The sequence below is a fragment of the Zalophus californianus genome, chromosome 16, assembly GCF_009762305.2.
Source record: "Zalophus californianus isolate mZalCal1 chromosome 16, mZalCal1.pri.v2, whole genome shotgun sequence".
NCBI classification, from domain to species: Eukaryota; Metazoa; Chordata; class Mammalia; order Carnivora; family Otariidae; genus Zalophus; species Zalophus californianus.
Genome location: NC_045610.1, coordinates 17,303,085 through 17,329,952, shown reverse-complemented (window position 1 = coordinate 17,329,952; position 26,868 = coordinate 17,303,085). Strand labels below are relative to the sequence as shown.

At 38.5% G+C, this 26,868-nt stretch overlaps 1 protein-coding gene across 9 annotated transcripts in view; it reads right to left on the bottom strand.

Moving 5' to 3' along the window:
* The window catches only part of SSH2 (slingshot protein phosphatase 2), a 242,078-nt gene that overhangs the window by 21,788 nt on the left and 193,422 nt on the right, over window positions 1-26,868 (bottom strand). For 6 of the 9 annotated variants that reach the window (XM_027624639.2, XM_027624641.2, XM_027624635.2 and 3 more), the window contains 7 exons: window positions 24,611-24,679; window positions 23,762-23,827; window positions 19,782-19,976; window positions 16,272-16,365; window positions 16,007-16,135; window positions 5,706-5,752; window positions 1,835-1,981 (listed from right to left, as the gene is read on the bottom strand). In XM_027624639.2, the coding sequence (XP_027480440.1) occupies window positions 1,835-1,981; window positions 5,706-5,752; window positions 16,007-16,135; window positions 16,272-16,365; window positions 19,782-19,976; window positions 23,762-23,827; window positions 24,611-24,679 (747 nt within the window). Of the gene's footprint in view, window positions 1-1,834; window positions 1,982-5,705; window positions 5,753-16,006; window positions 16,136-16,271; window positions 16,366-19,781; window positions 19,977-21,457; window positions 21,922-23,761; window positions 23,828-24,610; window positions 24,680-26,868 lie in introns of those variants that run through there. The other 3 variants (XM_027624644.2, XM_027624642.2, XM_027624637.2) reach the window with 2 other exon arrangements.

The window sequence follows — 26,868 nt, the reverse complement described above, 5'->3', positions numbered from 1 at the left end:
TTCTTTGGAAGTCATTATTTTGAATGGGGCTTTTTCAGCGGATGGTTTCTAACTCACATTTTGAAGGATCTGAAGTCAGTTCAGAAAATCCAATTTCATCTTTCAGTTTCAGCCACACACCGCCCCCCTTCCGCCCCTCCCCGTGCTGGGTTGTCTAGATTAAGCCTGGTCCTGGTATCACTTCAGGAATTCTAAACCCACCCATCTGTAGGTCGAGTCTGGAATTCAGGACCCTGATCAGGATGAAACATGTGAGGTGCCTGGTGCCGTTTAAAGAGGCGCTCACTCTCAGATGCCGACCTACACTCACATGAGCCCAAGCAGGACTGCCTGCTCATGTGTACCCTGCAGGCCTCACATATCTTACCTCAAGGCTGAAACTGGCCTTTCCTTTCACTGGGACTGGGGCCTCACCTGAACTCTAGCCTCTTTGGCTGTGATCCTCACAACATGCCTAGTCTTTTCCAGTCTCCCTTCCTTAAGGAACTAGACTATTCCTAAATACTTCATGGACTCTGGAATAAGACATGATCTTAGGTTCAAGTCCTATCTTCACCACTTGTTACTTAACTTCTCTGAACCTCATCTCTATAGTCTGTCCCTATCTGTACAAAAGGATGACAGTATATGCCTCTCTGGATTCTGGAAAATATTACATGAGAGAATAAAGTGTAAAGTACCTGGCACATAGTAAGCATGCCGTGAGAGGTATTATTGAGAACAATTTAATAATAGGCTTCAAGAATATAAAACACTCCTCCAGGTGCTAGGTAGACACTGAGAGTATGGGCTCAAAGCTAGGAGGATTCAGGGTAACTAAGACGAAGAACTTCTTGACTATGGAGGTCCTGAAGAAAGATGTGGAATCATTGCTGAGGGAGGGCTTTAAAAATGAGAAGTGCTTCTCATCTGCCAGGGATGTTTGAATGTGGTCCCATCAGAGGGGCAGCGTGGCTAACATGCTCATTTATGGCTCCTTCTATTGAAGGAATATATAGGATTGGCAAGGAAATCCCCAGGGACTTAAAAAAAACCAGCGCAGACATACTAATACTAATTAACACTAAACATTAAATTAATACTTTGTTTCACTAAAAGGACCAATTCAGGGCGCCTGGGTGGCTCAGTCGTTGAGCATCTGCCTTCGGCTCAGGTCATGATCCCAGGGTCCTGGGATCGAGCCCCGCATCGGGCTCCCTGCTCAGCGGGAAGCCTGCTTCTCCCTCCCCCACTCCCCCTGCTTGTGTTCCCTCTCTCACTGTCTGTCTCTCTCTGTCAAATAAATAAATAAAATCTTAAAAAAAAAAAAAGGGACCAATTAATTTCAAGATGATATCAAGAGAACGGCCAGAGGAAAATTTCACTGCTTAGAGTACCATAAAAGTAAAGTAAAAGAAAGAGAAAAGATTTCCAAAGCTCACTAAGTTTCCCTTCTGGTCTTCAGAAAGAAGGACTCAGTATCCCACCCACCTGGAGTAATTTCTGTTCTCTCACTTTCACATGTCCCCTTTGGCAACTTAGCACTTCCTTTGGAACATCTTCCTTCTCTCACTCTTACTGCGTTTGCAGCGGCTTCAGTTTGTGTTCCCTCATCTTGTGCTCAATGGAAAGAGTCAACAGGGGATTCATTCTTCCAGGGGTTTCATCTACTTACAGGGAAAGTATGAAGTCACTAGTCAACTCTTCCCCAGGATTAAGGAACCTAAGTCTCCTTTTTTTCTTTAATTCCTTCTCCCAGAGTACAGACAGTAAGCCATCTAGAGCTCTCAGGCCCCAGCCGCATGTGGTGCGGGAGGAACATGGGTCAGAGCACGTGTGTGGGACCATTACTCACTTTGCTTTAGAGATGAATTTGTAAGTGTCATTCCAGTAAGCCAGGAGATCCGTTGCCTCTTCATCGTATACTCGGATGTTATGATACTCAAAGACTCCTGGGAAGAAGTTATCTATCTCTCGAGTGACATTCAAGATATACCGTACCCTGCAAGGAAACCAAGGGAGAATATGTGCTCTACAACTCAGGCTAAATCCAATTCCAGCACTGTTTTTTGTATTTAAAATTTGTTTGCTCTCTAGGTTGAAATAAAATACTAAAATATTGAGGAAAGCTAAAGAACTAAGAGGCTATATACTTATTTAGTAGAGAAACTAAATAACAGAATCCAGGACATACCTGGGCACCAATGAATTACTGAGCGAAAAGCTGTCTACCAAGTTCAACATCTAAATTCCCTTTTCAGTTTATGTACAGTTACACAATCTCATCTTTGATAGTCTTCTGAAAATATGCCTTGTATTTTACTTCAAAAGAATCAACCCAAGGTCCGTGATCTGACAATTTCTCTTCAGTCGATAAAATTACCAGAAACATAATTTATTCTTTGGAAGTCATTTCTATTAAATCAGACTATTAACATCTACCTCAAGACACAAAAAAACAACAAAATAGGAAAGGGAAAAATTTCCTCCTATCTTTCTGAATGCTAGATTTTACTCTGTTACTCTCTGTAAACTACAAGCAAGGCAAGAGAGGCGAGGGCTGGGAGGGTCAGAGGAAAGTTGGACCTAACACTCTTGTCACTCTGCAGGCTGCAGTCCTGGCTGCCAGAGCAGCAGATGTGTCTGAGAGTTCTCCCATACCCAGAGGCTTGCAGAGAAGGGTTTCTGTACCACAAATTTCTTCTGCTGTCTCTCTCACTGCACAATTTCAATAAATGCTTGGGTTTAATTTGCCAAACGGTTATCTTTTCTCAGTGCTGTGTGGACTTGGACATCACTGGAGTTTACTCCAACAAGACAACACAGACTGACTTATTTCTCTCTACAGAAGCTGCTTCCTTCTTGGAACTACACATAGTGTTCTTACAAACCCAATCCCTGAAGTCAGAGAAATGACTACAGAAAGGGAGAGCCATAGTTAACCCATTTTGTGGTTAAGGTCAAGAGACCAAAATTTTTCTGAAACATGATATCTGGATATGTTTTAACTTTGCATCAAAGTCCATTACTAGGAAGGATTTTTTTTTTTTTCTTTTTAATTTAAAAACCAAGCACATGTAATTGTGGAAAATAGTACATGGAGTTACTCTATGACCCAGCATATTCCTCTCCTAGGTATAAACCCAAGAGAAATGAAAAAGAAGTCTACCCCAAAATTTGTACATGAATGGTCACAGCAGTATTCATAATAGCTAGAAAGTGGAAAAAACTCAAATGTCCATCAACTGACGAATGAATAAATAAAATGTGGTATTTCCAAACAATGGAACATTATTTGTCAATAAAAAAAAAGGAATGAAAGTACTAACACATGCTACAACATTGATAAACCTTGAAAATATAATGTGAAGTGGAAGAAATCGTTCCTAAAAGAGCACATATTATATGATTCCATTTAAATGACATGTCCAGAATAGGTAAATCTATAGAGACAGAAAGTAGATTAGTAGTTTCTAGAAGCTGGGGTGACTGTTAAAGGGTACAGAATTTCTTTTTGGGTTGAAAAAAATGTTCTAAATTATTGCACAACTCTCTAAAAATAATACATATCATTGAAGTGTACATTTTAAATGGATGAACTGTATGTGAATCCTATTTCAATGAAACTGTCAAAAGGAAAGCACACTTCTCTTATTTAAAATAAAAATGAATAACCTCCCACCTTTAATCCCGTAATTTAATAATGGATTATGATAGGACAAGGCTTCCCAATCCTACTTATTACAGAACCCTTAGACAGCCACTACCAACTGAAATCAGCACTCCGTGAAACTTCTTTGACATCTCTATATGGAGGAGTGCTTTACTTGGGGTGCTAAAGTCAGTAGATTGGGTGAAAACGGCCTTATTGCCAAAATTAGTCTTGGAAGTCCCATAAATCATCCACAAGGGGCAGTATATGTGTTTTGTAACTATAATTCTTAATCCACAAGAGTTTAAGAACCAGTGAATTTATGAAACAAGATCTAAGTCGATGTCTGAGCATCCGCCTATACTGTCTTTTAAGACAAATACATCTGCGTTTTATAATTTAGCATTATAAGTAGTAAATGAGATGAACAGGTATCATCTCCAGTGGGGGGGTTAGAAGTCAAAGCGTACTCTAAAGTCAAAGCCCATGTGCGCATGATGTAATTTCAATGCATTTGGCAAGCACTGGCTGTATCAAATCTCAGATTTCCTATTAAACACTGTATCTACATGCTAGTTTCTGGCAAGTCACAGTCAATTTTTCTATCGTCCCTTCACATTTACTGAGCACCCTCTTGGTAATAAAACTTTGAGCTAGGTAGAGGTACGTTTTAAAACTAAGATACAGTCTCTATTTTCAAGAACTCTAGACTCAATTCTAATCAACTTAAAATTTCCAAGTTCTATTTATTTTCATATCTTAAATTAAGTAACCAGATTCACACCCCCCTTCTCCCCACCCCAAGAACTCTTTGTATAATTCTCTGCCTTAAGTCTTGTTCCAAGTTCATTTTAGCAATTATGAGATACCTTTCTTCTGAAGGAAAAGTAGGGAGTATGCATCTAATCATGCTAAAGATAACCAGAAGGTTGGCTTACAGCTGAGAAAACAGGAAGCCAGCAACTAGCCATCACTACTTCTGGGTTTCAGTAGGTCTTATCGCTGTCCACAATTATGAGTTAGCATGGCCAACTTCAATGAAAAATTTAGGCATTAGCTAAGAAGTAAAAAGGGAAGAAAAATGGCAGCCTTTTGCTTGCTGAACGTTCATGGTGGTCTCAATCGCTACAATCAAACTCAATAACCATGCTGCTTAGGGGCACATTTCTTAATACAAAGTAGCAAAGTATTGCTACTTTGTTCAATTTCAGAAGCTTGTCCACTTTACATTTATAACCTCCTTAGATTTCAAGCACCTTATTAAAAAAGGATAGGGACTGAGTCTTATTTTTCTTTGGATCTCTAGTATCTAGCACTGTACCTGGCTCACGGAAGATGGTCAATAAATTTTGAGTGGATAGCTGTGAACCCAACATATGTAGTTCTGTGTACTCTTACATAAAAATAGGAACCAAAGGCAAAACTATGGTGGCAGTAAAAAGATCAGTGGTTGCCAGGAGTGGGGGTGGGAATAAATGGGCAGAACAGAGGATTTTTAAGGCAGTGAAAATACTCTATGATACCATAATGATGGATGCATGATACTATACATTTGTCCAAAGCCACAGAATGTACAATACTGACAGTGAACTATAACGTAAATATGGACTTTGCATGATTATGATGTTATCAATGAAGGTTTATCAATTGTAACAAATGCACCACTCGGGTGGGGATGGTGATAGTGGGTGGGGGCTATGCATGTGTGGGGGCAGAGGTAGATGGGAAACCTCTGTACCTTCTCCTCAATTTTACTGTGGATCTTAAATTGCTCTAAAAACAAACAGAAGGAACCAATAACTACCTTTGTTTTAAACAGCAGGAAAAGCATGCACATTTCTTTTGGAAAGCCTTTCCACTGAAACAGTAGCTCTTTCTTGGGAGCTGTGTGTGGGGGAGGATGAAACAGTGGGAGAATGGCCACTTAACTTTTTATTAGATTACACCTGATTAGAATCAACTGGAAGCAACTCTAAGGCTTAAGGTTACTCACAGACACCTATATGACAGGAAAAAGTAAAAAAGAACAGTGATTTCTGTCAGGGGGATAAAAGCAATTGCTCTGTGTGCTTACCCTCGGTTCTGTAAATCCTCTAAATTGGAGGCATTCCACTCTGAGCCCTGTGGAGGGGGGAAAGATTAGGGAGTATTAGCAAATGAACAAAACACAATGCTTGTAAAGGAGTCCCATGAGGGGAGCAGCAGAGCCAGCAACATCTACCACGGTTCCTTTCAATAGGTCAGGTACTTCATTATACATGATCACATTTAGTTTTCACAAGTGATAGGGTAAGAAAGTTACCTTCATTTTTACAGATCAGAAAACCAGCCCTCATAGAATTCAAATAATTTTTGCTCAAGATCACTTGCTGGAAAAGTGTCTTTGATCATCCCCCACTCTAAGGTAAATGTCATCTGTCTTCCTTGTTTATAGCACTCTGATGTTTTTCAATACTACGTATCACAATTTTTACTTGTATATTTATTTATGTGCTTATTTACTACCTCTCTCCTCCACTATAATATAAGCTTCTGAGGACAGCAACCAGATCTCTTGTTCCCTAAGGACACCCTCAACAGTGCCTGGCACTTGGCAGGTATTCAGGAATAAACATTTGTTAAATGAACAAAGTGGCATTATTATGAATTAAACCTAAATTTCATTCTAAAGCCCATATTCTTTCTAGTGCCTTATGTTATATTCAGAGAGAGTGAAATAGCAGCTTCTGTTACAAACAAGGGAAACATGATATACAACATTTAAAGAAGGAAGAGCTGTACAGATTATCTGAAAGACCTATCATTTGTTAATATTTTACCATATTTGCTTTCTCTCTCCCCCCTTCCCTTTCTTTCAATATGTATCATACTTTTTTCCCCTGAGCCATTTGAAAGTAATCTGAGCAATCATGACACTTCAATATTTGATCATGTATTGCTTATGAACAAGAACATTCTATTTCCATTTTTACAACTAAGAAAGAAAACACTAACGCAGTGATAGCCTAATACATTATCAATATTTGAATTTCAAAAACTGTCCTCTCAAAACTGTCCTTTATATTCATCCAATCAAGAATCATACTTTGTGGGGCTCCTGGGTGGCTCAGTTGGTTAAGCATCTTACTTTGGCTCAGGTTGTGATCTTGGGGTCCTGGGATCGAGCTCTGCGTCTGGCTCCCTGCTCAGTGGGGAACCTGCTTTTCCCTCTCCCCCTGCTACTCCCCCCAGCTTGTGCTCTCTCTCTCAAATAAATAAATAAAAATCTTAAAAAAAAAAAAGAATCATACTTTGTATTTAGTTTCCATGTCTCTTTCTCAATTAATCTGGTCTTGCACAGTCCATCCCAACTTTATTTTGGTTTTCATGATATTGACATTTTTGTTGACTACAGGTCTGTAATCTTGGAGAACTCATCACAATCTGGATTTGTCTATTTGTCTCCTGATAATTAGATCCAGGTCAAAATTCTTGGCAAGAATAATACAAGGATAGTATTGTGTATTTCCTATTGCATCAAATCTTGAGGCACACAACGTCCATTTGTCTCATTGTTTGTCATGCTGAACTGGAATTCTTGGTAGGTACCTTTGTATCTGCCACATCCCACTATTGTAAAGGTTTCTTTACAATTAATTAGTAATCTTTAGGTATTAGTGATCTTTGAAGTCAGGTGAATATCCTGTTTCACAATAATCTTTTACCCTATGGTTTTAGCATCAACTGCTGACCTTGTCCAAATAAATTATTTTACTGGATGTTGACAAAATGGTGGTTTTCTAATTCTATCATTAGCTGGCATTCTTCTTTGTAAAAGAGAGCTTCACCTAGTCATTCCTTCCACACTCTGAATGCCACTATGAGTTCTTGAATTCTTTTTGTATTTAGAATGTTATATAATCCATTACCATTTTTTTTTTCCTGACACTCAAATTGTCCTGAATTTGATCAGTGGGAATCTCTTCAAGCAGGCAAGCTCTTTTTGATATGACCCCACTAGTTTTTGAATATTTCTTTGCTTTCTGGCATAAGAAGTTGTTCCACATTCACTTTGTGAGTGGAATTAGCGATTTCCCCAAGGAGCCCTGGTTTCTTTTAGCAAAGAATGATATTTTGCAATCAAAACCTGGACATTAATTAGATATGCTCATAAATATTGGGTGTTACTGCTTCTAAACTTTTCAGTGAACAGATCTAGGAAATACTTGAAAAAAAATATTGAATTTACAGGAGCACCCAGGTGGCTCAGTCAGTTGAGCATCCAATTCTTTGTCTCAGCTCAGGTCTTGACCTCAGGATCATGAGTTTGAGCCCCATATTGTTAACTCTCTTTTTTGTGCCAGGCATGAGGCTAGATATTTGTGCAATCTGATCTGTTTCTATAAGGAGAGAGTAATGAACCATAACAGGTAGGTATTCATGGAAGGCCCCTGGATTAGACAATTAGAAGTGGTCATTAGTAACATTAGCAAGAGTGATGAGGGCAGAAATCACAGTGCTGTAGGTTGAGACATATGGGAAATGAGGAATCAGAGGAAGTATTAGATTATATTTCTATGAATCTTGGGAAGGGAAGGGAAGAAAGGAGTGTCTGGAAGAGAATTCAGATGGAAGGAGGGTTTTTCCACTTTAATATGGGAGAAACTTTTTTTTTTTTTTTGTGCCGGGGGCTGGGGGCTGGAATGGGAACTCATAAACAATAGAAACTTATTTCTCATAGTTCTTTGGCTAAAAAAATTGAATTTACACTGGTACCTCCAATTCAAAGTTAACACAAGGTTCTTCCTTTCTTTCTTGTCCCTTTGTCATCATTTTTATCTCCCCATTCCACAGTGATAACCTTGGTTTCCAACAACTCATTAACTCTATTTACAAAACAACTTCAACATTACTACACCAATATCACAGCCAATTACAAACCTTTTTTTTTTTTTAAAGATTTTATTTCTTTATTTGAGAGAGAGAATGAGATCGAGAGAAAGCACGAGAGGGGGGAGTCAGAGGGAGAAGCAGACTCCCTGCTGAGCAGGGAGCCTGATGCAGGATTCGATCCCGGAACTCCAGGATCATGACCTGAGCCGAAGGCAGTTGCTTAACCAACTGAGCCACCCAGGCTCCCAATTACAAACCTATTAGGTTCAAATTTTCTTTGCAGTTTTTTTTCTCTTCCCATGAAGAGGTTCAATCAGAATATTATGCTCAAAAATTATTTAATTTCCTTCTTTTTAAAATAATTTTTAAAAATATTTTATTTATTTATTTGGCAGAGAGAGCCACAGCGAGAGAAGGAACACAAGCAGGGGGAGTGGGAGAGGGAGCAGCAGGCTTCCCGCTGAGCATGGAGCCCGATGTGGGGCTCGATCCCAGGACCCTGGGATCATGACCTGAGCCGAAGGCAGACGCCCAATGACTGAGCCACCCAGGCTCCCCTAAAATAATTTTTTAAAAAAAGATTTTATTTATTTACTTGAGAGAGGGCGAGAGCAAGAGAGCACAGAGGGAGAGGGAGAAGCAGACTCCCCACTGAGCAGGGAGGCCCACGGGGGACTCAATCCCAGGACCCAGAAATTATAACCTGAGCTGAACTCAAGCCACTTGAGTTCACTTAACCTACTGAGCCATCCAGGCGCCCCGAATTAATTTCCTTCTGTGAAGTTATCCATTTGCTATATATTTGGGTTCACTTGCTCCTGTTTGTATTCAACTTTAGGGTGTGCTTTTTCCATTTGATTCTGAATATGCAAAACTTTCATAAGATTGAAAGTCAAAAGTTTATTAAAAAGTAAACCTGAAGTCTCACTCAGTCCACTTTAATCCCTAAGGGTAACCATTTTCATTAGTTTCTGGCTTATTCTACCTATGTTCTATTTTGAAAACAACAACGACAACAATATATCCTTATTATCATTTCTTACTTACATAAAACTAGTATACTACACATATACTTTTGTTCCTCACTTGCTTCACTTTACAATATATCCTTAGAACCACTCCATCTCATAGTTCACAGAGATCTTCCTTATTCCTTCTTACATCTATTAGCACTTCACTGGATAGTGATAGAATAGTTTATTCAACTAGTCTCCTATGAATGTTGTTTCATATTTGTGGAAACGAGGTTGCTGGGTCAAGGGCCAATGCACAGTTTTGTCAGACATTGCTAAATTCCCCTCCACAGAGAATGAACAATTCTGCATTCCCACCAACAATGTATGAGAGTGCCACTTTCCCCACAGCTTTGCCAACAAAATGGGTGGTTAAGCTTTTGAATTTTTGCCAATTTGATAGGTGTGAAATGCATCTCAGTGTAATTTCAATTTGCATGTTTCTTAAGAGTAAAAGTGAGCAACTTTTCAATGTTTCAGGTCCATTTTCTTTCTTTTTTTTTTTAAGATTTTATTTATTTATTTGACAGAGAGCACAAGCAGGCAGAGCAGCCGGCAGAGGGAGAGGGAGAAACAGGCTCTCGCTGAGCAGGGAGCCCAACGTGGAGCTTGATCCCAGGACCCTGGGATCATGACCTGAGCCGAAGGCAGCTGCTTAACCGACTGAGCCACCCAGGAGCCCCCTCAGGTCCATTTTCTATCTTTGGACCCTCTCTTCATTCTCTTTTGAAAAGGCAAACATTTAAAAGTAGGAATTTACCTATTTTAGAATTATGCATTAAATGGAATTTAGCATTAGAAGACTCAGGTTCAAGTCCCAACTTCCCACTCTACTGTGGGGGCACTGGGGAAACTGCTTAACCTCTCTGTCTTTGCTTTCCTTATCTGTAAAATGGAACACTCTTCCCACCCTAGTCCTATATACCTAAATGGGTACCTTCTCAAATTACAGATAGGAAGTTTTTACCGATCTCTTTTGCCATGTGAAAGTATAAAGAAGTCTATGACCCAGAAGATGGTCCTCACCGGACTGTGCAGGTACCCTGATCTCAGATTTTAGCCAAAGAACTGTAAGAAATAAGTTCCTGTTGTTTATGAGTTCCCATTCCAACCCCTAGCCCCCGACCAAAAAACAAACAAACAAACCAGTTTCTCTCATATTAAAGTGGAAAAACCCTCCTTCCATCCTGAATTCTCTTCCAGACACTTTCTTCCCTTCCCAAGATTCATAGAAATATAATCTAATACTTCCTCTGATTCCGCATTTCCCATATGTCTCAACCTACAGCACTGTGATTTCTGCCCTCATCACTCTTGCTAATGTTACTAATGACCACTTCTAATTGTCTAATCCAGGGGCCTTCCATGGCCTATCCTAATGGCCTTCCATGAATACCTACTTGTTATGGTTCATTACTCTCTCCTTATAGAAACAGATCAGATTGCACAAATATCTAGCCTCATGCCTGGCACAAAAAAGAGAGTCAACAAATGTTTATTAAATGAATGATCAAATAAGTAAATGAAGCAATCTGAAAACTGTGTTATGCAAGCACTATCATCACAATACAAGTGATATGTTATTTAATTTGGCTGTGGAACTGAGAGATATAGATCAAGGATGCTGTGAAGTTCCATTTAGGAAAAGGACAGTAACTGATGGACAACTGATCTTTTCTACAGACCTGGGCTCAGCTGACTTGCTTTCAAAAAATATGGGAGGTTCTGAAGGCTCTGTGCTCAACCTCTGAAAACAAGTTGCCACACCAAAGAAAGAGGTAAGAACTATAAGAACTTCAAGGAGACAGAAGCCAGGCAATAAGGGTTGAGAGGCTAAATTGTAGCCAGGGAAATGTGACCACTTCACTTAATTTAGAAGTCTAAATCCTCTGTGGAACTTTGTCCAGCTAGATGGAAATAACCCTTACGTGATAGGAAAAGTCCATGGTGTTCATCTACCTGTCCAGAGAAAATTCAACCTGACAATCTGAAATGGTACATATCCAGAAACAAAATAAATTAAAAGCTTTGGCTACTGACTTATTGAAGTCCGTATAACATGACTCGGGCTGTGCTTAGGGCTGCTTCAGGTTCAGCCTGAAAGGAAGAACTGGAGTCAACGTGGTGTAATTACTTTGCTGCCCTCAATATAAATGCTATGCATATTAGCCCCCTGGGCCCTCCAAAGACTCAATCTTTTTTTTTTTTCCCCTCTCCATGCTTCTCAGGCTTACAATGACACAATTCCATGGGGTTTTTCACTATGTTCTATATAATTATGCAAAGCATATTCTCATCTTACTGAAGTGTAAAATGAAATCTTGGGACTATAACACATTTTTAAGTAAGTTCATTTCCATCTTTCACCCTGGTTCCCCTACACTGTGCCATAGCCCAGAGACCCGTGTGACTAATTTCTTTCTTTTAATTTTTTAAAGTAGGCTCCACACCCAATGTAGGGCTTGAACTCATGACCCTGAGATGAAGAGTCGCATGCTCTACTGACAGAGCCAGCAAGCGCCCCCATATCTTCTTCATCATATCATACCTACAGCCTCAATACTGAGTCATATCATGGCAGCAACCAGGCACAAGAGCTCTATTAATTTTTCCTTCTGAGAAAAGTTCATGCTACACATCTTCAGTTGATGGACAAAATCATAAATAATTAAAATAGCCCATTTGATTTAAGTCTGATCTATTTACATATCCTCCATTCTCTGCACCTACAGAAGTAACTACCAATTTGAGGCTTAATTTTTCTTTGAAAAGGAAACATTATTCTTTAATGTCAAATATTAAAAAAGATAACATCAGCAATAAAAATTGGGTAGTTTTTTATTAATGAACATAATTATTGGTTGTGTCCAATATTCCTGTGTTTCCCTTGTTCAACTAAGAAAGCTGCCTGCTTTTCAGCAAAGGGTCTCTGTTCACACTTAGCTTTTTCTCAGCCAAACTGGACAACCTCCAGTAGAACTGTTGATATTGAGACTTGGTTGGGCAAAGGCTTCCAGCTCAGAGAAGTGGTACACTCTTAAGGGTGTGGAAGAACTTTTTCTGGAAATACCCTGGCTTCCAACCAATCAATCCTCTCTTCTTGCTGCAGATTTTCTTTAAACTATGCTTTAAACTTTTCTTCTCCATACCAGCTGGACACCTTTTTAAATAAACATCTCTGTGCAGTGCACTGCAGAGCTGAGCATTCTTCCAAAGGGAGGGGAAAAATCCTGCTGCCTCCCTTCACACAATCTGCTTGCACTCCAGGCATGGCAGCTATGCACAAGATGAAATGACTTTGCAGAAAATTAACACCACCGCTTGCAGCTTGGATAAGACCTCTTTTTCCGTGTCAATTGCTAGGAAAGCCAGCAGAGTACAGACTCACTGGAGAAGAGATAGGGGTTTGGATATAGGATATGGTGGTGCAAACAAAGGGAGGAAGCCATTGATGAAGAAGTGTTCATGCACTCATTTTGTTGGATAAGAGTTAAATTTCAGAATTCTCCAGTTTGAAAATTTTTCCCAAATAAGAAAAATATTCACAATGGAAAGAACATGTCCATTCTCTAGAAAACAGAATTATATCTGAAGCTGAGTAGGATTTCCCTTTTTCAAAAATATATAGACACATATTAAAAAAGTAAAACAGATGGGTGCCTGGGTGGTTCAGTCAGTTAAGCATCTGCATTCGGCTCAGGTCATGATGGTCTTGGGATCGAGCCCCACATCAGGCTCCCTGCTCCGCAGGGAGTCTGCTTCTCCCTCTGACCCTCCCCCTCTCATGCTCTTTCTCTCCCTCAAATAAATAAAAAAAACCCTTTTTTAAAAAAAAGATTTTACTTATTTATTTGACAGAGAAAGACACAGCGAGAGAGGGAACACGAGCAGGGGGAGGGGGAGAGGGAGAAGCAGGCTTCCCGCGGAGCAGGGAGCCTGATGCAGGGCTTGATCCTAGGACCCTGGGATCATGACCTGAGCTGAAGGCAGACGCTTAACCACTGAGCCACCCAGGCGCCCCATAAGTAAAATCTTAAAAAAAAAAAAAAAAAAGTAAAAAAGACTGGAATATTATATAAGATATCAATGCTTATCTCTTCTGCTGACGATTAAATGTTACTGTCTTTTGAAATTGTCTAAGCTTTCTACAATGAATTATTTTTGTAATAAATAAAAAACCCAAGACAGAAGAATATGTCAGTAATCGTGCTAAGTGAAATAAGTCAGAGAAAGAAAAATACCGTATGATTTCACTTGTACGTGAAATATAAAAAAATCAACAAATAAAACCAGACTCTATACAGAAAACAAATCGGTGGCCGCCAGAGGAAAGCTGGGGGTGGTGGGTGGGTAAACAGATAAAGGGGATTAAGAGTTACAAACTTCCAACCACGAAATTAATAAATTACAGAGATGGAAATGTACAGGATAGGGAATACAGTCAATAATATTGTAATAACATTGTATGGTGACTACACTTAACTGTGATGAGCACTGAGTAATGTATAAAATTGTTGAATCATCATGCTGCACACCTGAAACTAATATAACGTTGTATGTTAATTATACTTCAATCAAAAAATAAATAGAAAGGAATGGACTTCGTGTAGCTCACTAAAAAAATTAAATTGTCTAAGCTTTCTATAATGAACATGAATTATTTTTGTAATAAGTAAAAAACCAAGACAGAATATGCCCATAATCATGAATTAATAGGATGAATATCCTGGTACAAACACTCAAATGCATTTGTAGTTGATTAGAGACTCTAATCTGGGGAGAAGTGGATTGTTTTTTCTGCTAAGAATACCACTAAAATTTCTATGTCCTAAAATATATCATTTCAGGAGGCAGGAAAGAGAAGGTAGTTCTTGAAGGGGGTGGCACCAGAGGTGCATGGAAGTATGCCCCAAATTAAACAGGTTGAACAGTCAGATATTAACTGTATTTCATATTCATCATGTCTACATCCTTTCTGGTATTAAAATGCAAGCTAATGCAAAAGTGACTTCCGAGTTTACAGCTCTGGTCATTTTCTAACATGAGCTATTTTTGGCTACAGGAACTTGCCCTTCATAAAAATTAGTCATGTTACACAGAAACAGCTGGGGGCAGGGTCCATTTGAATGAGTGACTCATAAGTTTTCTATAGATTACACAAAAATTCTTTCCAACAATACACCAGCAGGGAATACTTGAACACTTTTGGAGGTATACACAAAAGATGAAGAAGCCAAGTGCTTTACAAATGGGAAAGGTCAATGATAGTTTTGCAGTATGATCTCCACCCAGAAATGGCAACACACATTGGTCAAGTTAAAGTAATGGGAAAAAAAGTTCCCTTTCCAGCTCACAGCTTTTCATGAGTAATTTCATAGCTATACAGCACTATGAATCACTCTACAAGCACACATACTCTAGACTGTCAAAAAGTTAATTCAGGGCACAAGCCTTCAATGGTACAAAATCTGACTGCTTGATGATTATAAGCTCTTGAATATTCAGGGGTGAGATGATCCAATTTAGTCAGTTCCTGGGCATTTATTCCTCTTGTCTCCTGTTTCTCAGCTTCTAATCATTTCACAAATGTCCTCACCAGAGAAAGGAAGTGAAATTCAAACCAATCAATTTATTTCCTTGTTAGCATTTTTGGTCAAAGTGTGTGGGAAGTGGAAACAAAACGAAGCTTTGACATTTCCCACTGATTCTAATTATCCTTTTTAACCTATTCCCACTGCCATGTACAGATGGAAACTAAAACTCTTTAATATTTGGAAGGAAAATAGGTCTTGGGATTTTAGAAGCTTTCTAAACATTAGAAAGGTGTCCTTGGGTTAATTTCAGGTCACTGAATGTTCAAAAACCATGAAGAACAATTTTAAGTCACTGAAATTTTAGCAAACACAAAAATATTTGGGGGACTCAAAATGTAGCTATAAAGTTCCAAATATTCAAAAAGTCCAATAGTCTCTCAGTCCTAAGTAGTCCCCACCTGCTCTGCTCAGATATATCTGACCTTACACAAATTTGGCAAATCTGAAAGAGTGACCTCAAAGTATCATTCTATCTGTATCCACTGTATAAAGCTATTGTGGACTGGTCTGTTTTTGACTTTTGACTGTCATGAAGAACAGATGAGATATTTAACAATCTCTGGGGGGAAAAAGGGCCTGATTTGTAGCATTTGCCTACTTCCTTGGTGTAAATTTTCGCACCAGTCAATTTCAATCTACCAGCTTGATGTCACTGAATGAGGAATTGGGAAGAGATGAGCAGCACACCATTATCTAACATTTCCACCATAGAACAGATGTAAATAACCTAAGAGCACAGATAACAGTAAAAAACTAGGAAGTGATGAGGTTTGAGTATTTACTACCTTTGTTTTTAAGTTACATTTTATTTAAATATACTAAAATTTAACAGTTGCTCCTCCAGAGCTGGTATGGACTAGATTCAGCACATCACTTAGAGTGGCCCTGAGACTTACCAAGAATACATGCTCAAATATCTGTGTAGGGCTATCCATTTGACCAAGGATCACTATCATTTCATTATCTATAAATTCCTTGAATTCTCGTAGGTTGCACACCATTTGCATTTCCAACTCAGTTCGTATCTGAAACAAAGAGGACACATTTTACTAATCTCTGAAAAGTATCTCTGTGCTTTCAATCACTCATGATTTCTAACCCTATACCTACTGTTATCCCACACTCCTAGCCTTGGAACAGGGAGAACTCAAGGTCTCTTACCTCTTTGGATGTGATATTCTCCAAATCCTTCTGCATCATTATCTCCCTTAATTTGGTTTTAATTAATCTTTCTGTTCGCTCACGTTCAGTTGGTCTGAGAAGAGAGAAATGGTGATTTTTCTTAGGCAGGAATTTGACTAGGTTAATGAATGTGCCATTTGTTTATGTCTTCAAATTGGCAGACCTTCCTTCTATTACCCTCGAACATTTATATTCTGGGGGCATGGCAAAAAAAAAAAAAGTATTTAAAAAAGTTTCTTTTCACAATGTATAGAATGTAAATGTGTAGAAATTATTACTTGAAGAGGTTGTACATGTCTAAAAGCCCTTAAATATCCACATACATCTATAGGAATAAAGACAATAAGCTATACTGTGTACTACTTTAATGCAGAATCAAAGCCGTATTTCATCAAGTACCCCTGACTACCCCTTGCTGAGCTAGAATACCAAGCTGGGTAGAACAGTGGTGTGACCCACTACAGAACGAGGTCTTCTGTAGCTTAAAACACCACTTAATGCTGACCATTCATTGCTATCATTCTAGAAAACAGGAAAGATGAAAGAATGATTTCTGTCTTCTTCATTGAGGCAAATTCACTCCAAAGAGGGTTTTCAAGGATTAACTACCAAGAGTACTTTCATCCAAAATGTGTTTCTTTTCATAAAAGCTCTCACAACATCTCTGTGAAACTCTTATCCCCATTTTACAGATAAAGGAAATAAACAGCTAAAAGGTTAAATGACATGCCAAAGATCACAATGCAGGAGAACCAGCATTCTCAGCCCAGCCTAACACTCTACCTGAAGGATTATGTTGCTTCCCTTAATCTTCTGACTCTTAAAATAAAATTACCCTTGGAACTTTAATAGGAATTAAACTAGGAAGCTGACTCTCCAATTACTAGAAAGGTATTGGTTCAACATAACTGGATGCTTCTCTCTAAAAGCATTATTTCATATGATGCAGAATTTGCATGAGACTGACAAAGAGCACTTTCTGTCTCATCTTCCCTCTTACCTACTCAAAAAAGGTATCTGCTCTGTACCTCCTTATTTGGAGATGGAAATGGACTAAGCCATCAGGCATCCTGCCTGCCCTTGCTGCCTACGGCCTTATCACTGGCTGTAAAAATAGCTTCAGTAATCTCCAAAGATGGCTGCTCTGACCTCACAACCTTGGGGCTCCCCACCACTTGGGCTCGTAGTTTCTTATGAACCCTGCAGAATACAGACAATGCCTGTGCCTTTTCCCTATCCGCCAAGGCATCCCTGTCTTGACCAGGATTAAAATTCTTAATCATGCTCCTCACCACTTTTCCTGGACTAGCTAATGGTAGAAAGTTATACATTTCAGTCTTCCATTAAAATTATTGATAAAAACAAATTTTACCATCTATGTGCATGAGTTAGATTCCCTAGTTAGCAATCTTTCTCCTAATCCTTTATAATACTTCTTTGAGGCAGAGTGGTTTGGGAGCAGACACACCTGGGTTTTAATCCCAGCCCTGCTACTTCCCAGTGGTACAACCTTGAACAAATTCCTTCCCTTCTCTGAGCGGGTTTCTTTTTCTATAAAATGAGGATAATAATCATACTGACTCATGAGGGTCTTATGAGGATCAAATGAGGTACCATGTATGAAGTGCTTGGCATAATATCTGACGTGCACTGGAGGCACTATACACGTATATTCCCTTTTTCCCCCTTCCTTGTATTTCAAAATATAAACTTTATTTGCAGTAGAGCACCCAAATCCATTTTGGCACACATTTTCCCTGTATGCTCAGCATTCTTTTTTAGGCTTTTCTAGTCAGTTTAGGGAGGAGGAGGGAATGGAAAAAAATTACAACACAAATACACTTTCTTGCTTGGATTTCACTAGAGAAAAATTTGGAAAATACATAAAAACACGAAGAAAAATAAAAATCACTGAAAATCCCTGCATCAGAGATAATCATTATCAATATTACGACCTACAGCTTTTCAGTCTCTCTTTCTGTGACAGACATTTGGTTAGTAAATATATCTTAAAATTGGGGTTATATGGTACATACTAAGAGCTAATGTTTAATGAGCTTCTACCATGTGCTTGGGGCTACACTTTACATTATTCTTTTTGCTTGGGGATAGAGACGGATTACGGCCAATTTCCTTTCCTTTTCTTTCTTTCTGATGTAATATTCAAATTTTCTCTAATAAAATCATGAGAAATGAAAAGAAGGGTTTTCTCTCTCTCATGTAAGTCTGGTTTGGAATGTCCATTTTTGAGCCAGATGAGACATCCATTCCCTTGATACCCATCAGCCAGCTATAAGGCATGAAATCAGTAACATTTTCCAAGATTCTGAAAGCCGGACTAATCCTTATCTTTTCAGTTACTGTGGGATCTTCAAAGGACTAGGGCTAATGAAAAGGAGGTCCTAGTATCAGTAACACCCTGTTCAAAAAGCTTCCATTGCTTTTTTGCCTGCTCTGTTCACACAATTCTTGGAAATTTCACCTTTTCTAGTAAAAATAAGTTTACACTATTATCTAAACTAAGCATTTTCTTAAAACAAAACAAAAACCCCAAAAAACCATTAACTGTTTTGGTATCAATTTAGGAATCTGAAGGTGAAGGTTTGTATGGTCAGATAGTAAGTAGCTACTCTTCTTTTCCAGCTGTAGAATACCTTGGAACTGCAGAAAGATCAATTCAGAGCAAAATAAACATCCTGATTAATTTCCGAAATAGTCACATAAGTTTCAACACACAGACCTAAAAAGGAAATAAATATCAACTCCACCTCAGGCTTTTATCAACTCACAGTATACCAGGGAGATTTAATAAAATCTCACTGACAAAGACCCAACAAGACAATGGTGGGGCTGAGTCAAACACTTGAATTATAAGTTATTTTTTAAAATATGTGGACAGAAATCAGTTTAAAATTAGCACAGCAACCTAGGCAGTCTTTTAAATTGACTGGAAGCATCTGGTTTTCTTAAGTATTGGAAACATTCCTTTAAAACCTTCTCTATATGTTGCGGCGCTTGGCTGGCTCACTCAGTAGAGCATGTGACCCTTGATCTAGGGGTTGTAAGTTCGAGCCCCACATTGGGTGTAGAGATTACTTAAAAATAGAATCTTAAAACAAAACAACAAAAACCTTCTCTGTGTCATTAATTTGCTTACCAAATGCTTCTTTCACAGATAATGCAGAGGCAGACTTCAGCCTAACTCCTTTTAAACTCAAATGTCAAATTAGTGGAATCTGAATGGGATTTTATGGTATTGCAGTTCTTTACTATGGAGATTCCATTGTGCCCAGGAATGAAACTCTTTAGGCCTTTGCAGACAGCAGAAAGAATAGGGTTCTTTGTGTGGCAGTTGTGTAGTGTAGACATTGACTAATATCACTGGATGAAATTAATTCTCCAAGAGGAGAGATTAGGGGGGAACATGTTGCTTACACCTCCTAGGATACAACGAAGAACACTTCCGTGACCCTGAGTAAGGTGACTTACATGTCTGTGAAGAGAGCTGGAGAGTCAGGCCGGTGGGACTGCACATCCTGCATAGCATTCCATTCATTGACTGACGACTGATCTGAGTTGATGTGGCTCTCGTAATAACTCACCCAGGTGAGAAACAGGCTGCCTGGGTAGTAGTTATGCATTCTGGCCACTTCACAAGCCTTGTGTAAACTCTGTAGTGCAGACCTGAAAGATACGCTGGGAAATGAGCACTGTAGAACTGTGGGGACACCAAAAAGCCAATAATCCATGTGTATCTTTCAATTTTTAAATCCTATAGAATTTGGCCTCTGGAGAATCTATCTATTCCCTGGAATTTAAGATTCTCTGATTCCGCTTATACTATATTATCTATTCACAGCAATTAGTTAGACACTTCTTGCCAATGCATTATTAAGGTTGGGGGTAGAGAGGGGCAGGAGAATTGACAACCCACCAGTGAAAAATAGGTCTGGGTACCTATGGAGCTCATGATCCTGTAGTTGGAACCATACTGTAGGTATGCTGTATTACTACAGAACTAAAGAGCTCAGCTATTTACTATATAAATATTTGTTTCCCTTGGCACAGAATCATCTTACTGCATACATTTCCTATGATTCTTAGAGGGTCCACAAAGATCACATAGATAGATGTCCCTAAGCCTTGAGGACATGTCCTTTCATGCCCAGGAAGTACTAATCTAATGACATTTATTATCCTTACTGCTTTAGTCTCCCAGTCTCTTTAAACCATTTATTCATACACTTGAGCCACTTTCTAAGAATAGCTCTGGTTATACTAATTAAATCTCTGACCATGAACTCAGGAACCCAAGAAGGGTAAACAAAACTGAAAGTACTTTTTTTTTTTTTTTTACTTTTATTTTATTTGAGAAGAACCTTTTTAGTTATATACTTGGGAAAAGCTAAAACCAGAAATGCTAGGAAATTAAGTTACATAAGAGCAAGGATCTTTCTACATTTTGTTTACTGATATATCTCAAGTGCCTATAAGAATGCCCAGTTCATTACTGTTCATAGTTGGAGCACAGTTAGTATTTGTTAAATGAAATGTCTTATTAGCTAAAAGCTAATGTCTCCTACGGGAAGAGGGCATTATGAGAGAATTCTATAGGCAATCCATTTACATTTTTCTTTTAAGAATACTGTTTAATTTTTTCCCCCATAACAAAAGTGATCCATGCTAACTTTAGAAAATTTAGGGACCTTAAGTAAAAGGCAGAAATATCCTGTAGTCTGACCACTGGGAAATAACCACTGTTATTAAAGTTTTAGTATAGATCTTTCCAGTCTTTTTGTCTATGCATAGATCTATAATAACGATATGACCACATTCTACACACATTTTATTTTTCTTTATTTTTTAAAAAGATTTATTTATGGGGCGCCTGGGTGGCTCAGCTGTTAAGCGTCTGCCTTCAGCTCAGGTCATGATCTCAGGGTCCTGGGATTGAGCCCTGCATTGGTGGGGTCCCTTGCTCAGCGGGGAGCCTGCTTCTCCCTCTCCCACTCCCCCTGCTTGTGTTTCCTCTCTCGCATTGTCTCTGTCAAAAAAAAAAAAAAGATTTATTTGTTTATTTTAGAGAGAGAGAGAGACAGAGAGAGAGAGAGAGCAGGGGGAGTGGCAGAGGGAGAAAGAGACTCTTCAAGCAGACCCCCCCACTGAGTGCACAGCCTGACTCAGGACTTGATCTCATGACCTGAGCCAAAATCAAGAAACGACTAAGCTACCCAGGTGCCCCTCTACATACAATTTAAACTTGATTTTAGTTTACACCTTCTTGTCAGCATCTACATCAATATTCTTCAACTAGATTATTTTAATGGTTGTATTATATTTAATAACATGGATGCACCATAATTTAACTAATTCTTATTTTTCAGACATTTAAATTGTTTTCCAGTTTTTGCTATTATTACAACACTGACAAACATTCTTATGGTTAAAATTTTTGCACATACCCACAATTATTACCTTAGGATAAATTCTTAGAAGTGGAATTACTGGGTCAAAAGGGCATGCAGAATGGTAAAGCGTAATGGCAAATCATTCTCAAGAAAGGTTGTTCCAGTTTATTTTCCCACCAATAGTAAATGACAATGTCTGTTCCCTGAATCCTTGTCAACCCCGTATAATGTAAATTAAAAATAAGATAATTACCAATTTGATAAGGGAAAAACATTTCAGTCCATTTTTATCAGGGAAACATTTTTCCTTAAAAAACAAAGTTGCAGAATCTTTTAAAATGCTTTCTATTACTCAAAGTAAGCCAAATTCTCAGAGAAGTTTATCAAATTCTCAGAGAATTCTCTGTGAATTTCAGTTTCACTACATAGATTTAAAGGTAAGGGCCAGCTAAGTGCAACGTACAGGATATTCAATGCATGTTGTCTTCATCCAGGAAACTCGTGCTTCAAAAGCATATGCCACATGTGTCTGGGGCAAGTACCCTAAAATATACTCAAGGCTTAGCCACCTCAGATACTTCAGCTGCATATAGGAGCAGGAGGCTACAGTAACTACCTTCCTGTGAAGGCAACACCTGGTTTAAATGCCGTTTTGATCCATAGATCATTTTTCCTGTGACTTTCAGTTCACTACTGCCCAGATGGTACACCAAAAAGTTTATTCTGCAATAAGCTAACAGAAGTAAGACTAGTCAGTTTGCTTAGAACATCAAAGACTGAACTAGGTTATTACTTGAATCTTCCTTCATTGTCTTAAGAATTAAGACTGCTTTGTACTCCTTCTTAAAACACTCATTTATGGGACTTATGCTGTTTGGTTTTACTTGGTACCTAAGAATAGATAGGTCAGTTGCCCTTAAAGGAGGCTTAGTCAAAGAAGGTAAAAGTTTTCCATGAGAAATTTATCTGTGAAATGTGCCCTAAATCTAAAAATCTGGTTTAAACACATGACGTGTAACTCTGTCCCACCTCAATTACTGCATGAAACGATAAGACTCTTAAGTTCAGTTGACTCTGTTTTATGACTGCACCCACCTCAAGCCTATCAATCCTGTTATTCAAGGGCAAATGAGCTCCCTGGAGTCTTTTTTCAGGCTCCTTTATTTCCTGCTTGGCTTTTGTTCTCTCCATTCTGCTCCTCATGAGGACTTCTACTACAGAACAGGCAACTGAATGAGAAACTGAAATTCAAATCTCTAGCTTAGGGACAGACTCTGAAACTTACAGTCACACCATTCCCTCGTTACATTAGATCATTTTTCTAGATAATCTAGAATAAGAGAGTAAGAGTCTATTCCTCCAAAATGGAAAAGATGTTCTCAGGCCAGGTATGCAACCTCTCCAAAACTTCAGCTTTCTCATCAATAATAAGGAACTAATAATATTATTTTGGGGGAGTTGTTGGTGATGATTAGATATAATCCATGTAAAGCACAATGTCTGACATATAGTTAAGTAGCTCCAAAGTGTTAGTACACCAGCTGATGATTATTAACATCTATAATGTTTAGGCTTTATTTGCATTATGCAGTCTTGCAAACAGTCATTAGCAATTTTAATGGAAACTTATCTATTAATAATATCCCTGATTACCCTAAGAAACTGAACACCAATGCACTGTAGTAGTGTGATGTTCTAGATTTGGCTCTAGACTGCTGCTAACTTAGTCAGTATACCCATATAAGACTGTTCCAACCAGCAATCTGATTCATTAAGTATCTTCCAGAGTCTAAGAACACCTCTGAATTTCACTTGTTCACCAATGCTTAGGGCCTTCCACTATGATAATATGAAAAATGAACTCCTAGGTCATCTTTAACTATGAGGGCCACACAAACAGATCACAGAAAATCTTAAACACACAAATAGATCATACAGCATCTTCATAGAGAACTATACTATTTCTAATACTACTGCTCACAAAATATTGCCCCAAAAATATATTTAAAAACTTTCATAGAAAAAAAACACCTTTCACAGAGACATTAAAATTCCTCTTACCACATTGCCTGTACAGATACAGGTTTGAATATGTGCACTCTGTTATCCGTTGATACACTGAACCCACTAAGGAAAAAAAATGAGATAAAAATCCACAAATGAGAGTAGGTTATTTCAATTGTGAGTTTTCAAGGTTATTTCTCAGGCTAGCAACTGCTGGCTCATTTGGAAGAAATCATCAGGCACTTCATGTAGAAGTCAGAGTACAGGACTTGACTGAAAAGCTTCAGCAAATTGTCTGATTTTATCTACCAAGCAAAATGAATAGACTCCCACACTGGAGTTAGGGAATTACATAGTTTTCCAGCTGTAGCTACAGACAAACTGGTCTGCTATATATTTCTATTTGGAAGTCTTGTGGGTTCTTAGTAAACCTGACCCTGGTTTTACAAACTGGAGCAAACATCTTGGTCTCTTGGGGACACAGTCTAAAAACACCAGGAGGTGGGGGTGGAGGGTCACTGGAAGGAACTGGCACAGGAAAGGGGTTATACTGTAGGCTGACAGCTGGCAGAGGCAGCAAGAGGTTATTTGAAACAGAACATATCATCCTCTGGGAGAGCATTGCAACAGTCCCCACATGCTCAGATTAAAGAGTGAGCCAACAAACTAGTTTTTCTTTGTTTGGATTCTTACCATAGTCGGCCTAGAAGAACAGAAGTGAGAGGCCCTGGCAAGTTGTATTTTTACTCTACTTTACAAAACAGGAGTTTAAAAGGACTCACTGAGTTGCTGACATGACAGTTCACTTGGGCACACTGGGCCTCCCATTCAGCTTAATGAATGGGCACTAAGATGGAACCCCACCCCTTGGCTTTCTGTAGGAGAATAAAAAGGGAAAGCTCTTACCCATCACCATCCAAATGAATTAGGGTATCACTCCAGAGGGGCAGGACTAAGCCCATGGTACAAGTGCTACTGCAAGACAAGAAATAGTCCATAGGTTAATTCCTGTTATTCTAGGAAGCAATTCTTTATTAACTCTTTCAACACAATGGATAAAGCCCCTAAACTCTAAATTCTGGTGTGTTAGAATGGAGGAATTTCTATCATATAACTATCAATCTAATGTATGTGCTCTGGAGCTGTATCAAACAGGTGGTTAGTCAGGTCCTTATGTATTTAATAAAGAAAACTTACTAACTGAGCTCCTTGTATCTCAAAAATGGCCACTGTCTAAAAAATCCAGGTGATTGCTGCTGACCTGTGATTGGCAGGTTTCACCCCAAGGTCCCAGCATCCAACTCAACTCCAAAAATCATTTCTAATGCCAAGAACTATTGCTGGTTGCTGAAGACCTCTGAATATAATTTGCTCCAATTTAACTCTGAGGTTTATGTAGATTTATTGAACACCAATTGGGAAATTGTGTATCTATCATACCACACCTCTGGATAACTGTAATCTACCCCAGATCTCTGCCACTTTCTCTCCTTAAGGCTGCTGTAAACCATTTTCCCCTTCCATCCAGTCTCCCAAAGGCTCTGACACCCTCTCCCTGCCAATGTATACAGAAAAGCAGCATTGTACAGAAGGAATCTCAGACATGTGAACATGCAAAGTATGCACAGCAAACAGTAGAACAGCAAAGTATGGTTGAGAGCACAGGCTCTGGAACCTGGGCTCTGGCACTAACTATATAATTTTAGGCAAATTATTTAATTGCTTTGTATTCCAGTTTCCCCATCTATAAAACTGAATAAAAATACCTTCTTGATTGGGCTGTTTTTGAAGGTTAAATTAGAAAACGTATATAACATCACCAAACATAATAACGACCACTTATTGGGCAGTTATACTTTGTCAAAATATCTGGATTTGATCCTTTTCAGTATTTCAATTCCTTTTGTCAAGTTATTTACCCTTTCTCAGCCTTAATTTCTTCACCTTAAAATGCAGTTAACAAAACCTACCTTCATAGGGTTATCATAAATATTTTAAAGTGAAACAATACATATGAATGTATTGTCACTTAAAACAAATGTTGAATATGAATTTTTAGTGAGTGCTCTAATACAACTGCAAGTGACTGGGGGTGTCGGGAGGGGGAGGGACATCATGAAAATGCACTGAAAACAACATGAGGAATACCAAGCTTTTGCTATCAGAGTCACTGCAGGGCTAACGAAGACCGTTCCCTAGGTGGGCTGTGTCTAGTGCTCTGCACTGTACTTGCTGGCCTGTGTTACTCAACACCGAGCACTGTGTGCTCTACTAGTGATTCCAGAGTTCAGGAGAATCAAATCAAGATTGCAACAGCTTATCCACACTGGAAGGCTGGGCCTGAATTCCAGATGCAGAGCTATATGCAAGAATCCAAGAGGGAGGAAGACAGCTCCACCACTATTTTTGTTGAGTAGATGAGGTGAGCACAAGGAAAACTTGTTTCGAAGATGGCTTCCCAAGATGGAGTGGGGTTATTTTCAGAGTAGTTCCTTTTTCTTTTCTTTCCTTTCCCTTTCTTTTCTTTTCTTTTCTTTCTCTTTCTTTCTTTCTTTTTAAAATGAATGCTTAGCCAGGTTCCTAGCAAGTATAGTTTGGGTATAAATATGAAGGGTTTATAGCCTGGTGACAAATCTTGAAATTAAGTAACTCCAGAAGATGATATGGAAGATCCAAAAGAGTGTGATCTGTGAGCTTGTGATGAGATACCAGTTAAACTTTGGACAAGTGACAGTGATATATAGGAACCAAATATCACATGTTCAGCTTATACTCAGGTCAGGCTGCTTCTTTACATTAAGTAGCTTTTTCACACAATAGGAACGAGAGGCCTGAATTAGGCACACCTGGTATTTTTATCTAATTTACCTTGAGTTTCATGAGATTTTTCTCCTTTGAAGTACAGGTGCTTATTTTAGTAGATACTCATCCCATTCAACAAATATTTATTGAGTGCCTATATATACTAGACATTTCAAGGTGTTGGGGGTACAAAGAAAAATTATAAAACAACACCATAAAACTATTATTTTATAATTTGAAATATATTCAATGCAATTTGGATACCAAGGTTACATTGTATATTTAAAAATTTATTACTTAAAATATAACACAATACTAAAAATTTTATTATTAAAATATAACACAATGCTTAAAAATACTAT